This window comes from Ochlerotatus camptorhynchus, unplaced genomic scaffold (assembly GCF_037179485.1).
Source record: "Ochlerotatus camptorhynchus isolate MF236.1 unplaced genomic scaffold, CSIRO-AGI_Acam_v1.1 ptg000663l, whole genome shotgun sequence".
NCBI classification, from domain to species: Eukaryota; Metazoa; Arthropoda; class Insecta; order Diptera; family Culicidae; genus Ochlerotatus; species Ochlerotatus camptorhynchus.
The window spans coordinates 338,540-357,411 of NW_027041142.1; the positions used below are offsets into that span (position 1 = coordinate 338,540).

An 18,872-nucleotide genomic window follows, 5' to 3' on the forward strand; every position below is an offset into this window, starting at 1 on the left:
CATAGTAAACAAAGTTTGGGGCTGTTCATAAACTATGTAGACAGTTTTTTTGGGATTCTTGACCCCCCCTCCCCTGCGTAGACAATTGACCAAACAAAATTTTTAAATTTGTATGGGCCGTGGATAATTGTCAATCCCCCCCCCCGATTTCTACGTAGTTTATGAACAGCCCCTTACATCATGTTAAAGTTGAGAATTTTGTATGAAAATCGGCATGCGATGCTATTTTATCGAACACAGCTGTATATGACCCTCAATAATGACTAGCTCGGCTTATTTAAGTCTCACGAGCAGTGCATAACAAAACAGATATCATGAAATGACGATCTAGATAAACATTTCAAAAGGTCCTATCTGCATTGATCGATTCTCTTCATTGACTTTCTCTTTCGTTAATAACACAGCTGCAAAACGTTTTCCTGTTGTATTTGATGTTTTGGAATCTCCGTTTTCAAACTATGCTGTAAAATTAGCGTGAAATCGGTTTGCATAGTAGTGATTATCGAAAAGGAAATTGGAGAAAAAAAGAATCGATCAACGCAGATAGGACCATTTGAAATATTCATCGAGAAATGATCTTCAACAAAGGCCATTTCATTTGTCAACGATAATGCAGCAAATGAAGAACATGTGCATGTTTGGTTTTCAGCAATATTCATTACAAAATTAAATAAATTAAATGAATTAAATCCACAGAGCCATTATAGCAAACATGCATCTATGTGCTCAACAGTTTTAGTAATAATAATGTGAATAAAAATGCTCGATATTACACTTTTTGCAAAAAGGGTGAATCTTTGTCACTGACGGAAAATGAATGTGATTTTAACAAAGGTTTATGTGAGAGTCAATTCTTTCAGTGAAAATGTCAAACATTTGTTCTGTCAATATCGCCTGATATCACAAAACTCAGTACTGCTCACGAGTGAGGCTCTACAAGTTCTGGATTCGACTAGAACTACAAGTCAATTGTGTGAGTTCAGAGTGTGGGAAATTTCATGACGCTTTAAAAAAAACGCTTCCAGGTTCATTTCAAATGAATATTCTACATGACTGGGGAGCAGGGCTGGAAAACACCTCAGAGCGTTAGAAAAGCAACTTTGTGCACGCATCTCACAACACTCGACAAAGAGTGTGTGGTTCTCCCATTTACTAATCTATGAGAAAAAGATTCACACAATGAGCGGTACACTCCGTGCTGCGCAGGGAGTGAATATAATACAACAAGCGTTAAGCTGGGTTTAGACTAGGCAAGTCAAATGATCATCTCATTTGAATTCAATTGCCTTCAAAAGTTGAGCCTGGTTCAACTTTTTTCAATTCAAGTGAATTGATCAAGTCAGTTAAATGGCATGGTTTACACGTTCAATTTGCGTTCAAATCAGTTGAATTCAACTGAGTTGATCATTTGACTTGCCTAGTCTAAACCCAGCTTTAATGTCTTCTTTGAATTCTAAAGATAAAGATAAAGAAGAGTATAACGAAGAAGAATTTTGTTTTTTTTATTGGGTTTTTATAATTGCAACCCTACACTGAATGGCACTCCTTGTGTGGGAACCGTCGAAGCGATGGCTACACATTGAGCTTTCGTTATTTCTGGGTGTGTGTCTGTCTTCTCTTCTCCGCTGCTTTACACTTGCGCAGAGTGAAAGACAAGCAAACTTTGTGTTTGCTTGATTCTCACTTTGTTTATTTCAGAAAATCAGTACATTGCGCACATTGAGTGATCAGATGACAGCCCTGCTTGGGAGGAAATGCTATACTAATTTCAACATGAAGCTTTAGTGCGATACTTTATTAACAAGAGAAAGTTCTGAAGAGGATAGATTGATAGTTCCGCTAGAGTACGGCAGTTAAGAAAATTGAACAAAAGTTGAAATTGAGCGAAGGGTCATTAATGCGACAGTACTAATCAAACGCACACTCCTTTACCTAGCTCATACATCAATGGATTAGGGGACTTGAGGTATTTTCTCTAGCCACAGGCAAAAGAGTGCGTATTTGAATTGCTCATATACTGTCTGCGGCTGTGGAATAGTTAATAGAAATACCTCAAGTCCCCTCATCTATTAATGTATAAGCTCGGCAAAGGAGTGTGCGTTTGATTATTACTGTCGCATGAATGGGGTGTTTACACTTATGCTATTTCACTTGCGCTAATGAGCCTGCTGCTACCAAAAAAGGTCACCAGCATAAAGTAAACAGTGCATCAGCGTCTACTAGCATGAGATTTCAGGAGCAACTGAAATTTGTGTAAGTTGGCTAGTACACTAGCGCTAGCAAATCAGCACAGATGTAAACACCCCATAATGGCCCTTCGCTCAATTTCAACTTCTGTACACTGCCGTTCTCTAGCGGAACAATCAATCTATCCTCTTCATGTTGATATTAGTATAGCACTTCCTCCCAACTTTGAAAATCGTAAACTTCGCGTATGAAGTAACAACAAAAAAAACATTTTTAATGATTCTACATAAGTTCTGAGCTGAATTTCAAGAGCATTGTTTAATCATGAAAATTTCGCGGACAATTAGTTCCGAGAGAGCTCGAAAAATAATTTCAAGTTTACTTAAAGGCAGTTCCAATGATCTTGTTTTTCTTTATCGTAGAGCATTTCAGCCATTGGTTGATTTGCCTCCTTTTCAAGTAAATTCCGCTATAAGTACCGAGGGAATCAAATATTGAGGGTACAATTCCAAAAGGATTCTTGAGAAGAGTGAGGAATCCCGAAGTTGATTTCGAGGATGTTTCGTGAAGAATGTTCTAGCAATTCTAAGGAGAATTCTACACGAATTTTCAGAAAAATTTTATGTGAATTTTCAAAAGAATCAAGAGGTGAGCTCCAAGATTTACATGTGCAAGATAATTAATTTGAATTTTAAATAAAATTTAGGAAGAAAGCTTCAGCAAATTCCTGGAAGAATAATTAAAAATTCTTAGATAAATTCGGATGAAATCCATGATTTTTTAGGAGTGTTCTTCATTAACTTCTGGACTATTATATATAACAAATATTTAAGGTACTCTCAGAGAAAAATTCAAGTTTATTTTATTGGAATTCGGAAAAGTACTCTGTGAAGGGAAACAACATTCCCAAGAAATTTTTTGAATACATTCCATAGAAATTCTCTAATGATTTTTGAGCGAATTTTTAAGCACTTAGAACGCAGAAGCACATTGTAGATCCAGGGAAATTGATGTCTTAAAAATAACCCATTCAACCATGTGGTCTCCTTGACCCAATTGCATAAGGTTATATGCTTAATTTAAATTGTAATATATCGCACAATTGGAAATATTTCCAAAATTGTGGGGAAATAAACGGGAAAAATAAACATGGTCAAACTTTTTCAAACTGCAGTTGACTTCTACTTCTACTGCACCGTAAATGGCAAAAACCCAAGGAAATTTTAACTTGAGATTTGTTAGTGACCATGGCCCTGTAGCCAGAAAGTGTCATTTCCTGAAAATGATAAAATTTGGCTGATCTTAGAATCATGAGAACCCACACGGTTGTTTAATCTTACAGTAGCATTTCAAATTTTATGGAGATTTTAAAGCACTATACAAGTCTAAATGATGGTGTACAGATCCCTCAGCAAGCAAAATTGTAACTTGGGCAGTAAATGAGTAAAATTTGTATCGCTGTATTGCGCATTGGAAGAACATTTTTATTTTTGCGCAAACACTTTACGGTTTTACGTCAAATCTTGTTGATGTCTGTGGCGCACTTATTTTTTTATGACCTAAGTGCCCCAAAGACACCAAAAAGATTTAACGAAAAACCGTTGCGTTGTTGGGAGGAAATGCTATACTTATATCAGCATGAAGCTTTAGTGCGATAATTTTTTAGCTAGAAAAAGTTCGGAAGAATATAGATTGATAGTTCTGCTAGACTACAATTTTAAAGGTCATTCTTTAGAAATTTAGCGGTAAATTTTTGTGTTGCTAAATTTTACATACAATAGTATGGCAACGTGAAAAATGAACGAAGGGTCTTTACTGCGGCAATACAAATCAAACGGACACTCCTTTACCTAGCTTAAACATTGATGAATGAGGGGATTTGAGGTATTTCCTCAAATCCATAGGCAAAAGAGGGCGTGTTTGATTTGCTCATATAGGGATAAGAGGGGTATAGTGAACAGGTGGGGCATAGTGAGCATCCCGTGCAACAGCTTGGACTTCCGGCCGTTCGGAACAAATTGGTTAGATGTAGGATCAATATCATAATGATATTGAACCTACTACCAGTTGATTTGTTTCATGCAGCTGGAGATCCAGAGCCAAAGTGCGAGATGCTCACTATGCCCCTCCTTCCTCTACTGTCTGCGACTGTGGAGTAGTTCTAGCGCCGTTTATCATTTGGGAATTTTTTAAGAAGCGTTTTTAATTTTTTTTTTATTAGCTTCTTGACACGGCTATTAATCGGACTCATATTTGAGTCACGTTCACTCAAATTTAAAAAGCGTAGGTCACTCATAGAAAATTTTTACGCAAATATGAGTAATTGTTACTCTTGTTGGAGTGACATTTACCACCTCTGCTCTTAGCACTTCTAAGCTAGCAGCTCACTTGTTTCAGGTTGGCTGGGGTAAGTCAGCTACAAATTGATTTATTTACTGATAAGCTGTTATAAATGTTTGCGTCCAAAAATCTATTCGAAAGATCTTAAAGAAGTCTTAATAACTATTCCTGAAAATCTACAGAGCTTCCGGTGGATCTCCTTCCTGTAGTACAAAATGACAGTACCAAGTACTTCATCCAGAGACATTCTCTGCAAGTTCTTAAAATTCTCTTAGCTCTAAACTTCCCGATAAGTTTTTTGAACTTGCAGTGGATGTTTTTTGAGCTTCCTTTAAATTGTTTATGTAGAATGAACACTGTTCGTATGACTTTTTATTATTACCGTGGTCAGTACGACTGGAAGCAACAAAGTTCCAAACTATAGTAGGGTAAGGTGTGGTAATTCGCACCACGGGGTAATGTGACCAACGGAATTTTTTCACGTATTTTTTATTGATCAATTCAGTTTTGCAAATTATAAGTTAAGCAGTTCATCTCGTAGCTCTGGGTGAATTTTAATAAGTTTTGAAAAACACATAAAAAACGCTGCTGGTCAAATTACCCCGTGCGCGTATTACCCCACCTTACACACTCAGTGTTTTGGAAACATTGAATAAAAAAGGGACAGACAACGGCACTCGGAAAAAAATCCGTTCCCATATTTGAACGGCAGCCGTGAACCATTGGTTCACTCGGCTGTCGACAGAATCAGACCACTCGCGATGTGTGTCACCCGAACGTCTGTTAACTCGACAGCAACCATTGTGTGGTACTCTTCATTGTTTTCGATCAGCAGTTCTTTCGGTCGATGCGCCGTCGGCTTTGGAAAGCAACCGTTTCGTGATGAGTGTGTGAGTGCTGACCACGTTTTGCGTCCATTGCTGCAATGAAAGCGCTCTGTCCCCCGTTGGCGATACTGCCATACAATGAAATCACTGTTGGAGGAGGATTATTGGATAGCGGAAGATAAAGTGTTTATTGTACTGTACCTTTTGACTATAGTTTTAAGAAGTTTTGTATAGAGAACAAAAAATCATTGGCTCTGTAAAATGACTTCGATTGAGCCTTATCAAATACATTAATAAACAAACAAACAAAAGCCGTGAACCTTAGTCCGCGCGTAGAAGTAAATGGACACCAAATTGCTTCCTTCTAGATTACTCGCATGAAACCTAAACATCTCATCCCGTCATAGTTTTGCATGGGCATGTGTTTAAGTTCGGTAGCATGCACACTGCAAGCGTGGAATCGAATCACAGCTGCACCGATGCACCTCAGCCGATGCTGCAGCGCTCGTCCTTACCTGTCGAAGCGATCATTTATTTTATGTTTATGTGTACATGTATCCTTGTATGTCTGTGTCCGTATGCGTGTTTGTGTTTATCAGCAGTAGTGTCTTGTTGTGAACGTTTTGCACTGCATCCTGCTAGAAAGAAAGAAACAAACAAACAAAAAAGAGAGAGAGAGAGAGATGACATGCCTTTGGCTACGACTAGCACCGTGGGAATGCTCGATGTTTCGTCACTTCTGTTGGTTTCCGTTTCTGATTCAATGTCGCACAGCATCACGACAAAAGCACACGATATGGAGCGATCGCTTGTGTCCATGTGTCCGATTTGCGTTTATGAGGAAAACAGTTTGCATGCCGACTTGAGTTTTATTTTATCATTTTCGATGAAAATTATCAAAATCGTCGCGACGTACCGGTTCTGGTCAATTACAATAACAAAGAAATGGATTGCAGACAACCATAGGAGATGTTAGGGATTACTCTCAAGGACGTTCGGACGGTTTGGCCTATCCAAGCTCCAGTGACTCAAACGTTACCGCCTCGGTCTAGGAATTTCAAAATCTCACGACACTACCAAACCTCATATGAAAAACCAAATTACGTTCAACACTGACACGTTTCCATTGCTGTTAACCCTTCCTTCAGTTCCACGAAGCGCCACCGACACTGATTGATATACTGAGCTTCATGAATTTGGTATTCACATTCTTCTTTTTACTGGAGACTATTATGAAACTGATCGCATTCGGATGTAAGGTTGGTAGAACCGCGCGACATTGCCCATGTATGTGTGTATTATTTTCTTTTTTTTTTCGTTGGTTTAATTTCCGTTTGATTTCGTTTTATCTGTCATTATTGTGGATTTCGATGGAGTTTTAGGCACAGGGCTAACGAACAGTTGTAATGATTCGATTGATATTGTTAAATCTCTATAGCTCAACGGTTCGTCTGAAAGAAAACAGCTGCTCACGACGAATCATTGTTCATCGAAACGTTCACTTTTCTCTATATTTAGTTTTAGAAATCCCTATCTGATTCTTAGTAGTTTAAATCACGCATCACCATCGTGTCATCTATTTCTTCTCGTTTAGTAGAAAGGTCCATTTTTTTTTCGATCCTTTTAGAATATATAAATGTTGTCCTAGTTTTCTTTGTAAGATAAACATCATGCCTTCTGGAGGAACACTTTTAAAATAGTATCGCTTCTGTGCGTCCCTAGGTAGTGCTATTTCAAAGGTACCTTTTGTCTCATTAACATTATTTTTCTCCAACATCGTTCAAGATTAGCTCCAGAGTTTATTATAGTCTCATCCCATGCATCCCATTTTCGCTGGACAAACTCTCGTCAGATGAGATCGCCAGTTGTGTCTTTTTTGTTTAGTTTAAATATCTTACGTATACAGAATGAGTATCGGATTTAGATTACAGCGGACGATAAATTCGTATCCATTATGGGTCCATTTATTTCTTTTGTTATCATCAGGATTCGATTCACTATCATGTTTAAGTTTCTATTAACATTTCATCAATTGTCTTTTGAATATTTTGTTTCTAGAATACTACTATATTCCATTGATAAATCTAAATGATCAATCGTTTGTTAAGTTTTAGAATATAAATTTGACACTAATTCATGTATTTTTTCTTCTTTTCTTACTTGTCTTGGTTTATGCGAATTCGCCTCATCATGCCGCGGCAGAATTTTTTCAAAGATCCTTGGAATATATTCGATTTTATAACAGTTATTGGAAGTATTATCGACGCATTAGTTTTAGAATTAGGGGTAAGTATGACTTCATCGTTCGATCGATTTCAAGTCTGTCTTGTGTTGGTCACAATCTCTAAGCTGTATAGGAATTCAATGTTTGTCATACGTGCAGCGAATCCAAACACATAAAGCAACCAACGATACAGACAAATCGCTTGCTACGACTAACATTACAAACTCTATCTGCAACACAGCTCGATCGGAGTGGTAGAAGGATAATGATATATTGCTTGCCTGCTTTGTTGCAATAAACATGCTTGAGGACATAGTTTGATCGGAATCGAGAAAAGACAGAGCACAAAAATTCCCATTAACACACGTGTATCATCTTCGGCTTCACTTCGTGAAGCAGCTTGCCAACAATTTGGCCGTTTCCTTCTACCGGCCCGAGCGAGCTGTATTGGAAATGTTGTTTGTCATGAAAAAAAAAGCAACCTAAGCAGCGACCTTCTTTCTATAGCCTTTTTCTCTATGGAACGTTCACATATGCAGTATTGGTTTGTTTACAATCTTTTGCTCCAGCTGCTCTAACAATTTCAGTCGAAAGAATTGTCAGAAACTGTTTTGAAACGCTTGTACAAAGCTCCAATCTTCTCTAGTGAGAGCGAGTATTGTCGGCAACCAGTTTTTCTTCGGCAACCGTTCCATTTGAACTGCATGTAAATCTGCTGTTCTATTATCGGCAACTCGAAATCAGCTACAATTTGTAGTGCGTGTGTTTCATTTCAAGAAAACCCTTCTAGATTGCTTTTTCTCAGTGGTAAAAATATAGTCAAATTGAAGCTGAAAGCATAAAGAATCGTTTGCATGCATTCAGCGAAGTGTTTTCGTAAGAACATCCAGTGAAAATAGTGTTTCAATTTGGGTTGCCAAAAATAGTCTGTCATGCCGAAGCCGTCATTTCCCCTAATATAATTATGCTTTCCATTTCTGACAAAGCGATATCGTACGGCTCGTTTGTTGCTAGTCATTTTTTCATTTGGAGATATATTTGAGTCGCTGCATAGCGCTAAAACGCGCGTTTTACTATTAACGGAAAACTGTTTTTTTTTACCTACAGTGACTTTGGGGAACTTTGTGGACACGAATATTTTCATCTTTTGAGCTAAACTTTTGAATGATTAATCCACCAGGAAGTGAGATACAACAACAAAAGTTTAATGTGATTTTCATCATACTGACCAAAACTTATAGTTTCGCAATAAGCAGAGAAAACTATTGAAAACTAATGATTTTATATCAACTGAGCAGCACTTTAGTTTTACTTTCAAAAGTAATTAGTTTGCTTTACTCGATTTCATCCAACTTCGAGTTGTTGGTCTTTGGAAAAGTGATATTTTTGGGTCGAAGCCTTGAATATTCTATGAAATATTGAAGATAGAGACTTACTTCAGAACACAAAATAACGTACCTTAATACTGTAAAGAACAATTTAGAAAATTTTGATATCGGAAATCTGCAACCAGAAAAGTTATTGCCAAAATGTTGATTTTCAGAAGTCTTCATACAACAATTTGCTTTTTTCCCTTGATTTGTTTTCCTTGCTGAGCACCAATGCTACCGACGTCAGGGAGGCAGCTCCCACACCTGGACCCTACCTACCGACCCATCAACTCATGAACCAACGGCTTTACTTCCCTTCCGAAGGAGATGTTATGCCTCAGAACACCCCGGCGGTGCCGACTGGGATTGAACTCAAGCCTGCTGGGTTGAGAGATAATCACGCTTACCACTACACCACCGCCGCTGCTCATGTCAATTAATGATTTCTTAGTAAAAATTATGAAAATATCTGTTAAAATTATGTTGACTAGACTTTTGATTTTTACCAGCTGCAATAGCATCAAAGGTGATTCCATTTACACGCTGAACATTGCTAGCAGTAAAGGGAGCAGGAATAGATGAAGAATTTGAAGCAGGGGTTATACTTGTACCTACTGGTACGAATGTAGATTTAGTTCCTCGCTGATCGTTATGAGCAGCAGAGGAATCGTGGAACGTTTCCTACCTGTCGCTTAGAACGAGATTGTAGGATCGCTTTGCGAGTCTTACATACCCAAAAATTGGATTTATGGTTTTCACCACAATTTGAACATTTAAATTTCTTAGGATCTTCCATCACAGGACAGTCGTCCTTAGCATGAGAGGAATCCCCACAATTAATGCATCTAGCTTGCATGTAGCAATGTTTGGTCCCATGACCCCATCCTTGGCACTTACGGCACTGGGTGAGGTTTTGGAAATTCCCTTCCAGTCTTCCTGAAGTGTTCCCACTTCACTCGGACATGGAGGCTAACGTTTTTCAAGGCCTTAGGGTTGTTTAGTTCACTAGACTTGAAGTGAACTAAATAAACATCATTGGAAATCTCGTTGCGCGAATCTCCGGGACGAGATTTCATTTTCATTTTGATTACTTGGACAGGCTCAACTCCAAGTAATTTAGTCAATTCATCTTTGATCTGATCCAGGGATTCCAATTGGCAAAGACATTCACTCCGCCGGCCAATTTGAAGTGAAAACTTAAATTGAACGAAATTCAAAAGTTCCTTGCGAAGTGCATGGAAATCCGAAGTGGTAACAACAATAGGGGGAACCTTTTCCTTTTTGGCATTAAGCCGGAAATAGTTAATGGAATTTTGCCGACTGATGGATCATTCTCATCACCCGTAAGCATATCAAATTGATTGCTCGATCAAATTTCATCAGAAGGGGGATCAAGCGATTACCCTTATCTTACCCAAATTTCTTCAAATCGAATTCCAAGCAGATTACTATAAGAATCCGAAGGATCAAAGAGGAATTACCCAAATCGATATCCAAGCAGGATTACCTCGGGTAGTGTGCAAACAAGGATCTAAGAGGAATAAATGTCAAAAAAGGAGAAGGGTCTGTGTCTAGGGACACGAACGGAAGCTTGACGTAGCTGGACGGAACAAATATGTTGATCATTTAGTTCTTAACTCTTTCTGTGTTTGAATTGGTGCCCCTGAAAAGGGCCGGTTGTTTTTCAAATGGTGGCCACACCAGCGCAAGTCGATGCCGACCGGATGACGGCGGCCTAGTCATGCTGCCTATTGCGGGAAGCCTTTCCTCCGGTCGATGTGGGTGTTTTCGTTGTCGTCCGTCATCGTATTGGTGCGATGCGTGCTGTTCCACTCATACGTCGTGTCCAACGCTTATCCGTCCGTTGCTCGAAAGCAAATGACGAAGCAAACTAGTAGTAAAATTATGTTTATTTCTGTTGATTATGGTAGTACATTGATTTATCATTTTAATTGATTAGCCTACTTGGCTCTTCATCTTTGTTTAATTTGATATTCTAATTTAATTTTTGCGTTTTTCAACTAGTTTACAGAATATCCCTTTGGGGATGTGTTTTATTTGAATTGAAAAAAGTGATAACCTACCTAACTACGAGTATAACTTAACCTAACGTGCTAGATCACGTATGATCTGATGATTTGATCTCAGACAGGTGTCTCTGAACCTTTCCAGGATGAATACTCTCCGTTCTTCTAATGTTTGAATTCCAGCCAGGAAGTGGATCTCAGAATTTCTAGTCCGCGGGGGACTGTTTAGGACCATCCTAAGGATCTTGTTCTGGATCCTTTGGAGTTTGAGGTGATGGCATTTTGCGCAACTCTCCCAGATTGGCATACCGTACTCGATTACAGGAAGGATGATTTGTTTGTAGACAGCAAGCTTATTTTTCAGGGACAGGGTTGACTTCCTGTTGATAAGTTGATACAACGATCTTATCAAGATGTTGCACTTGGTTTTGGTTTTGTCAACGTGCTCTCTGAAAAGAAGCTTGCTGTCTAGTGTTAGCCCGAGGTACACGACCTCTTTGGACCATTCCACCACTGTGCCGTTCAGGCAGATCTTGTTATTCTCTGACGGAACAAGTCTGGGAGATTTAGAGTGTGGAAAGATAATGACCTGGGTCTTTGCCGCGTTGATACGGATCTTCCAGCTGTTGAAATATTCAGACAGAACGTCCAGGCCTCTCTGAAGTTTGGCAGTCAGAGCTCCGATGACCCTACCCTTGTAGACGATGGATGTGTCATCTGCGAACAGAGACAATGATCCACCATCAGGGAGAGGTGAACAGGTTGAATAGAATGGGGCCAAGAATGCTTCCTTGTGGAACCCCGGCACCGATGTTGAAAGCATCGGATGAGATGCCATTCAGAGAGACTCGGAACGTCCTGTCTGATAGATAGTTGTTTATGATCTTCACTAGGAAGATTGGAAGACCGTACTGCTGCAATTTGAACACAAGGTCATCATGCCAGACATTGTCGAACGCTTTTTCAACGTCCAACAACGTCATGGCAGATGTTTTCGAAACAGACTTGTTCCGTCTGAGAATGTTTGTCACTCGAGTCAGCTGGTGGACGGTCGAACGACCTTTCCGAAAACCAAACTGTTCCTCGAGTAACAAGTTGTTTTCATCGGCAGATGTTAGGAGCCGGTGGTACAGTGCTCTTTCGAACAGTTCTGATAACCCTGAGAGAAGGCTGATTGGTCGATAACTTGAAGGAGAGGACGGATCCTTCCCAGGTTTCCGGATGGGTATGACTTTAGCTGACTTCCAACACGAGGGGAAGTAGCCAAGTCTGAGGCACTGATTAAAAATCAGTGCCAGATGGTTGTAGAATCTGGAACTCAAGTGTTTGAGTTCCAGATTCAGGATGTTGTCGAAACCTGGGGCCTTCATGTTTTTAGATGATTTGATATAGGCCAACAGTTCGTCAGCCGTAATCTCGGATTCCTCTGGAAAAATGTTAGAAATCTGAAGAAGATTGGTTGCATTTTGAGCAACCTCAGATTCATGAGGGCTGACGATGTTTTGTCCGAGATTATGGGAGCTGACGAAGTGTTGACCTATCGCCGCAGCCTTCTCTTCAGGAGTTATCAGATGAACCACTGGGTCGCCGGGACGATCCAGTGGGGTCAGTGGGGGAATGGGCCTAGGCTTGTTTTTAAGAATTTTTGTAAGTTTCCAGAAGGGCTTAGCACAATCTGGGAGAGAGCGGATCTTACTAGCAAAATCGTTATTTCTGAGATCCACAACCTGGCCTGAATGATCTTTGTTAATCGATTACAATTGGTCTTCAAGTTAGGCAGGCCAGTACGCTGGTACTGCCTACGAATGGTGTTACGGAGTCTAATGAGATCTTTGGTAGGGCTGTCAAGGTTCAGAGTGTTACTCACCTGTCTGGATACTGGCACGTGTTGTTCCCTGGCCCGGGAAATCGCCTCCTCGATGGTTTGTAGACACCGGTCAACATCTTCCGACGTCCCCGGTTGGACATCGTAGTCGATGGTTGTTTCGACGCAGTGTTGATATTGCGCCCAGTTGACTCGATGGTAGTTGCGCCGGGAAGCTTCGAATCGGTTTACCGAGGATCCAACTTCGGCCACCACCGGATAGTGGTCCGAGCTCAGCTCCTGGAATGCCACAGGTTGCGAGACGACGAAGCAAACGATTTGGCGAGCGTTTTTATAATCACTGCTTTTCTCCTCCCTTCTTTTCATTGGTGAACTGATGAGCGATCAACTGAACATTGAGCTCGCTCATGTAAGCATGGGCAATGCGTCGTTTGTTCAATTTGCGCGTCTATCGTTGCGTCCGTGTTTGGGATTTTCAGTTACATGTATGAATTTAATTTCTTTAATGTGACCCCCAGTTTAGAAATTAAAGACGTCAAAAGCTAGGAATTTTACAGGTTATATTGAGCACTGAAAGTGCTGTTTGAATTTGTTGTAGCTTTGGGTGGCAGTAAAACTTCCTTAAGCAAAAAGCAAATAGATCCGCACGGACTGATTTGTGTTCCTTAAATTTTTTAAGTTTAAAATTATGCTGAACTCTAACTTGTGTACGTTATACGGAGACAAAAGAATGATAGTTAATACCTTTTACCTACTATCGTCAGAGGGTAAATTAAGTTTTTTAGCGTTAATTTTGTTCGATGCTCTGGAATATCAGCGCTATATGACTTCACTTACCCCGTGACAATAGGTAAAGAAGTGGCGAAGCTCTTTTAGGCATTTTTCTGATCTTTTTTTAAGTAAAAAAAAAAACCTAAAATCACTTACTTTGTCCTGCAGTTTGTTTAAATTGGAGTCGGAGTCGGTCAATTTAGATCCGACTCTACAGCTCTGAAGAAAAAGAAAACTACAAGGGACAGCCCTATAGGGTTTTACGCAATAGTGACGTAAGACTACGTGGTCTTATATAATAAATCTTATTTATTAACTGCAGCAGGAGCTTGTGTTTTGTGTAGGAATAGGAATTTTGGTTCTCTCTGTTTGTACTCTTTAGTACGACGTGCTTGACATAGATGGCCCACAACGACTCACACTGATTCCGACCAATAGCGGTGCGGCTTCTTCCTCCGGCTATGGATTCTCATGTGGGCTGCAGCTCGCTGCTTGCAGGCAGCCTTTCGTTGTGTACTGGAGAACACCACCACTCACCACGCGGAGATTGAATAAACACCGTTTGGTGAGATCAGATGAAATCTGTGGTAGGGAAATCGCTTTTCGCAGGCAATTGGTGATAATTTTAATTTACATAGCAACAGTTGCACATTGGTGCAGTTTTCAATAGTGACATTTTGAAAAATAATAAAGTGTTAAATTTAACAAATACATAGGAATATTTCTGATCGATCGATGATAAAATTATTGAAAGTGGTCCAAGGGCAGCAGAGTTTTTAACGTTCAAAATCTTTCATAACGTTGTTACATGTTCCATTTTCGGTTTTCACAAAGTGTACCCCCCTATAGAAATCACAGACGTAGTCCTACGTCAAAAACTTTTTCGAAGACACTATTTACCTAAAACTAATGGTTTAGCGGTGCTGGGTATGTAGTGGTAAGCATGACTGCCTCTCACTCTAAAGAGCCTAGGTTCATTAATTGAATAGGCATAAAATCTCTGATCGCGTTCCCCGGTCCATGAGTTGATGGGTCCAAGTGTGGGAGCTACTTCCCTGGCGTCGTTAGCATTTGTTCTCAGCACTGAAAACAAGATCGACCGAAAACAAATCAAGCAAAAAAATAAAACAAAGCACAATCAATTTATTTCACCAATATACGGACCACTGTGCATTGTGAAGCAAAAATGTCCATATTTACATCAATCTACTTATGTATGTCGAGGTCCAGCTCAGCAGGAAACTTGTTCCTGATGACAAGCCTAATCGTTCCGTACTTTGCCGGCTCCAACGCTTGATCACTATCCGAGATCTCTGGTAGAACATCGTACACACTCACGTGTTGAAAGTTTCCGTGTCTCTAAGTTAACACCTACATCTCTATCATTATAAGCAAGCAAGGTGTATCAGCTGATATGTAAAATTTTCTCTTTTAATTTTTGACTTCTATCATCCGTAAAATACATTATAACTAGTTAATGATTCGAGCAAAACAGGCTGAATTTTTTCCATTTAATTCCATTACAATGGACAAATTTGAATGGAAACCATTCACCCTTTTTTGATCATATCGTGTAATCAATTTCTAATCCCTGTCTTTATATTTAGGTGTGTGTCTGTGATAAATAATACTAACGATTTGTATTTTCTTCTCCCACACTTTCCTCTCCGTATTCAGGAAAACTCATTCAACGTTGGATTTTTAAGACTGTTTCGTGCTGCACGATTAATCAAACTACTCCGACAAGGTTATACAATACGAATATTACTTTGGACATTTGTTCAATCATTCAAAGCACTGCCATATGTCTGTTTGCTGATTGCCATGCTATTTTTTATCTACGCAATTATTGGCATGCAGGTATTTTTCATTATCTTAGTCCAACTTTAATCCTCTTCCACAGCAAAAAAAAAAGATTACTTGAAGCCAACTGTCTCGAAGGTGGAAAATCCGTTCAAAAAAATCTGTTTATTTATTTTTAATTTTCGGTTCACTTGAGTTATTCGTCTTTGAATTGGTTTCAATCTCGTCTTGTTTTTAGTTTTTTGTTATTGAAAAATTGAAATCAACGTCAAAATTATTGGAAAACAGAAATAAAAGGGTCAAATAGGATAGTATGGAATAGATCAATTTCAGCTGCAGCGTGAACATGTTATCATCAACTTATCAAAACTCATTCGGTTTCGATGCTTCACATTTACTTATAGCGATAATTCTTAAAAGAATTGCAAAGCATGACAACGCTGAGTTTTTTTTTTCTTTTAAGTAACGAGTTTTTGGATATTTCAAATGTTTTCAATCCATTGCAGCCAGTTTTATTTTTTTTTGTCGTTGAGATATCCAATCCTTTTCAGTCCCTTGTAATGCTTTATAATATGAAATTCAATTGACCTAGTCGAAAGCGGGAACGATTTTGCATTTAGATGATTTCCTTTTCGAACATAACATTTTCTTCCTTCTGTTAACCTGTTTCTTCATAGAATAGTTGAATTAAATTTTTTCCAATTTCTTTTTGCATTCATTCGTAACATTAAAATCAACCAAAACCAAAACCACAATCTGCCTAAAAATCAAACCAAACCAAACAAAGGTTTTCGGCAATATGAAGTTCGATCCGGACACCGCCTTAAATCGTCATAATAATTTTCAGACCTTTTTCGGAGCGCTACTGCTGCTGTTTCGGTAATGATATACTTTGAATTTGTCTCTCTATTAGCTCCTACTCATAAACTGTAGAAACAACTATCACATTGCAAGCCAATCTAATACTCCCTGCCACTCACAGAAACAGTATTTCCCCCCGTCCTGTTGAATGATTCAACGCAGAAAACTTGTAAAAATCCCCCATAATGAGCCCTTTTTGCAACAAAATGTAAAACTCGATTTACTGATTGCTTCCTGGACGTGTCGAGTTACGCCTTTCTAGTTTGTACATGTACATGTTTGTGATGTGTCTATCAGTCGAGTGTCTCGAACATCTCAGTAGATTGCAGGTTTTCGCTCGTCAATGTGTAATCAAATAGGAACAAGTTCGCTACTTTCACCCATATAGGTACGTGTGGTTTTGAAATGCAATCCCGAATCGAAAATTGACGGATTTTACTCAACAGCGATGGTCACTTTTTAATGAAAAAAAAAGTGATCTTCGATCCATGTAAATCAGTTAAAATTTCAGAATTCAATTTCCGCTCGCTACATAATTATCAATTAATTCTAGGCATGTTGTAAATAAGTTCCGTTGAAAACATTAAAACCCAAAAAGATCATAACCGTCGTAAGATTGAGTGACCCGTCGAGTTCATTAGTTCCAAAGCAGTTAGACTCCCCCGATTTATAGAAATAGATTGACAGGTAGTGACCCTTTTACAAACCGGAAAACCGAATCGAAAGGCATTGCTTCCAAGCAAAGCAAGCAAATGCCAGTAGCTTTTTATCGTTCTTTCGTTGAATTCCCTTTATTTGCGTTTACTTTTTGGTTCGTTACTTCAAAGCTCCTCCCCCTCTGTACAAAACGGAAGTGCATTTCTTAAATGCGATCCACGCCCACAATGCGCGCGAAAGAATTCAAGTAAAAAAAAAAATATCCAAAATTTCTGAACCATCTAAAAACAATCAACGCCAAAACCAAACCAAAACCTTCTTCTATCTCGCCTCTGTAAATGTTTATGTTGTACGATCGCCATAGGTGTTTGGAAATATTGAACTAGAGCCTGAATCAGCTATCACTAGACACAACAACTTCCGTTCCTTTGTCCAAGGGCTGATGCTACTGTTCAGGTAGGTCTACACTTAAAAGCTAACAATTGAATCAAAACAAAAGAAAGAAAAAATATCAACCTACACTCTATCTATGTCTCTCTTGCTCTTTAATGAAAAAAAATATATATATATCGTTCGCTCACTATAATATATACTTCGCTCTGTGAAAATTTTCGAACTGTGTGAAAGTCTATGCTTAAAATTTTACATTTTCTCCACCGTTAAAATTTTTAATGAGACAGATAAAAATATATCATTCATTGTGTGACCAACTCTTGCCCTGTTCGAAAGTTTCTTCGTTACGTACATTTGTTTGAATGCAGAGTTTGAGGATAAATATAGGATAGCTGAGTAATAGTGAGGGATTGCCGCTGTTGGATTGGATGAAGTAGTCGTTTCTTCGTCGAAATGTGAAACTGTCCAGAACGTCATTTGCTAACTGAAATGCATTTCTGATGTCAAATCAGCTGTCAAATCTACTTAATGTTCATCGACATGCATTTGTATTGTCCTAACATTTAGATATTGCACAATTTTTTACAGATAACTGCCCAGACAACAAGAGTGCACAGAGATATTTTTGAGATTAATGCTCCCTGTAAAATATTACTCCTTTGAAATATTTCATGCCACCCATCTTTGTCCCAGCATAAAACGGCTGCGATGACAGATATGATGTTGTTTACCTCCCGCTGAAATTCAGTTGGCGTAGCACCGTTGATTTTCTATCGTAGTTTTTTTTCTATAGCCGTTAGAGTGTTCTTCCGGTTCCACACAGTAAAAAGCCCAGTTGACACAGTTGAAGGTGCAAATAGAAATCGCAGTAGAAAAAGGAAGAGGTTGTGAAATTTCATCCCAAAGTAAAACAAACCGAAAATCTCAATCCCGAAAATAAACAGTCCGACCCAACATTTTTTGGTGCCGTGACCAGGATTCCAGCAGAAGATACCATAACATCTTGTTTACACACTGAACATAACCACAATCCCGAAGGTTCAGCTACTATAGCTGATACGAATCCCGTCTGACGATCCCCAGTTTTACAAAACTGATCCTGTTTTTTTTTTGTATAAATACAAGGCCTCTTGATTAGAGGTACCAGGCGAGTCCCTCTCCAATCAATTTACGTCCCTTTTTGCGGTACTTCTGGGTCTGTATTCGGCCGTTTCAGTGTGGTGAAACTGTTCTGGTCGATTTCGTCGTCAACATGCCGGGAGACAAGAAAGTCAAGCAAGTTGAATTGAGGCGGAAAAATATTGCCGAGGGACTAAACCGCATCGATGAATTCCTGAAAAAATATGATCCGGTCCAGCATGTTGCTGAAGTAAGTCTACGTTTAGAGCGTCTGGTGAAACTGATGGAAAAGTTCGAGAATATCCAGAGCGAGTACGAAGAGTTCGACGATTCGGGAGGGTTCATGCAGGCAAACCTGGTATGCAGAGCGCAGTATTTTCGAGCGAAGGCTAGTTTGCTGCAGAAGCTTCCCATTCCCGATGGTCCCACGCCTGATAGATCGAATACTAACCCCCATCCACCTGCACT

The 18,872-nt window shown here is 39.2% G+C and overlaps 1 protein-coding gene across 3 annotated transcripts in view; it reads left to right on the forward strand.

Moving 5' to 3' along the window:
- Positions 1-18,872, forward strand: part of cac (cacophony) — a 435,895-nt gene that overhangs the window by 294,859 nt on the left and 122,164 nt on the right. For 2 of the 3 annotated variants that reach the window (XM_065237935.1, XM_065237937.1), the window contains exons 21-24: positions 6,503-6,613; positions 7,557-7,640; positions 15,249-15,431; positions 17,257-17,348. In XM_065237935.1, coding sequence (XP_065094007.1) covers positions 6,503-6,613; positions 7,557-7,640; positions 15,249-15,431; positions 17,257-17,348 — 470 coding nt within the window. The remainder of the gene's footprint in view (positions 1-6,502; positions 6,614-7,556; positions 7,641-15,248; positions 15,432-17,256; positions 17,349-18,872) is intronic. The other variant, XM_065237936.1, reaches the window with a different exon arrangement.